Raw genomic sequence first — 1,689 nt, forward strand, 5'->3', positions numbered from 1 at the left:
ATCCTAATCTCAGCCCCCCCCCCAGTGTGATCCTAGTCTCAGACTCTGTTCCATCTGAACATCAGTTCCTATCAGTCTCAGACTGTACCACTCCAGGTCAGCACTGCCCCCGGAGGTCAGCACTGACCCCGGAGGTCAGCACTGACCCCGGAGGTCAAACCTTAAAACAACAGTCAAACAGGAAACATTTCCATTAGAAATACAAGTGGTGATGATGTCATCGGCGTACGAGTCGTTTCTCTCTGAAACCACAACAGTTAGAAGTGTCTGTGATTCAGAACCAAACATCTGAGGTTCTGGTTCTGGGACTGACTCTGGGTTTGAGTGTCTGGTTAGAAATACATTTTTGCCACAAGGGGCGCTGTTGCCACCACACTGCAGCACTAAAACCACAGTTAGACACTAGCTCAAACACACGCTAGCATTTACTAACACACCCGGCATGACAGTGAGCTGTAGGACCAGAGAGCAGGACGTCAGGATTGGGTTTATGGACTAATGGCTTGAATCTGGTCCGGCTGAATCAACAATGAACAGCTGTGGAAAAATCTGGGATTGGATTTATTTGTGCATGTGTTTGACAGGAAGTCCCGCCCCTTTTTTTTCCATTTCAGTGTCACCGTACAAGAGTCCTCAGAACCTGCACACCTCAGAACCCACCAGGAACAGTTTCCGAGTGTCCTGGGATCCAGCACCAGGTGACGTCCGAGGATACAAAGTGACCTTCCATCCCATTGGGAATGACGTGGACCTAGGGGAGCTCATGGTCGGACCCTACGACAACACCGTGGTTCTGGAGGAGCTGAGGTAACGCTTCCTCCACCCAGGATAACAGCTAACTTTTAGCTATGACCTTCTAGGCTATCTTGGCTAAATGTAAGCTAGGTGGTTAACGGTTAGCTGAAGTGAACATTTTGACTCTATGGTCTGTAATTATTTCTAGATACCTGTTTTTGTATTGTTCTGTTCTGAACTTTTCTGAACCTTAACTTTTGTGCTGACGCCCAGTTTTGGACGTTTTTCTGGACTCGTACAGATTCAACTCCAAACGGACTCTAAAACTAGAGTTCTTCTGGAATAACGTTGATCTGTGTTTGTCATATTTTTGAAATGCTAAAGGCTAGCTGGTCTTGTCCAGGTCACACTTGCGTTGTTCACATTTCCGTGCCTTTTGTTGACGTCAGCGTCTGTTGTGGTCTGTGCTCAGGGCTGGAACCACGTACACGGTGAATGTGAGTGGGATGTTTGACGGGGGGGAGAGTGTCCCCGTGGCTGGGAAGGAGAAGACCACGCTGTCGGAGCCTCCAGAGCCCCCTCCTATGGACTCATCTGGTAAAAACTGACAAGGCCCCCTCCTCATTTCCTCCTCATTAGCCCCCCCCCCCCAAGATCCAGTAGCCCCGCCCGGCCCGGCAGATGTGGTGTGGTTCTAGTCACAGCATAAAGAATCCATAGCTAAAGGCTAAAGGCTAAAGGCTAAAGGCTGCTGCTGCTGCTGCTGCTGCTGCTGCTGCTGCTGCTGCTCATCCACAGTGAATGTTGGAGTGTTCTGTGTCCTAACCTGTTTGCACTCGTCAGATTTGAGGTGGTCGTCTTGAAAAAGAGAACAAGTGGACCCCCCCTCGTCTCCGTCCCCCCCCCCCCCCCCCCACCATGCAGCAGGGAAGTGTGGGGTTGTATATTACCGCT

General features: G+C 50.3%; 1 protein-coding gene across 1 annotated transcript in view; it reads left to right on the forward strand.

Moving 5' to 3' along the window:
- col12a1b (collagen, type XII, alpha 1b) overlaps positions 1 to 1,689 on the forward strand; it is a 52,310-nt gene that overhangs the window by 15,338 nt on the left and 35,283 nt on the right. The window contains exons 15-16 of the mRNA XM_025057066.1: positions 615 to 807; positions 1,208 to 1,332. Of these exons, the coding sequence (XP_024912834.1) occupies positions 615 to 807; positions 1,208 to 1,332 (318 nt within the window). The remainder of the gene's footprint in view (positions 1 to 614; positions 808 to 1,207; positions 1,333 to 1,689) is intronic.

Source organism: Cynoglossus semilaevis, chromosome 7 (assembly GCF_000523025.1).
Source record: "Cynoglossus semilaevis isolate Cse_v1.0 chromosome 7, Cse_v1.0, whole genome shotgun sequence".
NCBI classification, from domain to species: Eukaryota; Metazoa; Chordata; class Actinopteri; order Pleuronectiformes; family Cynoglossidae; genus Cynoglossus; species Cynoglossus semilaevis.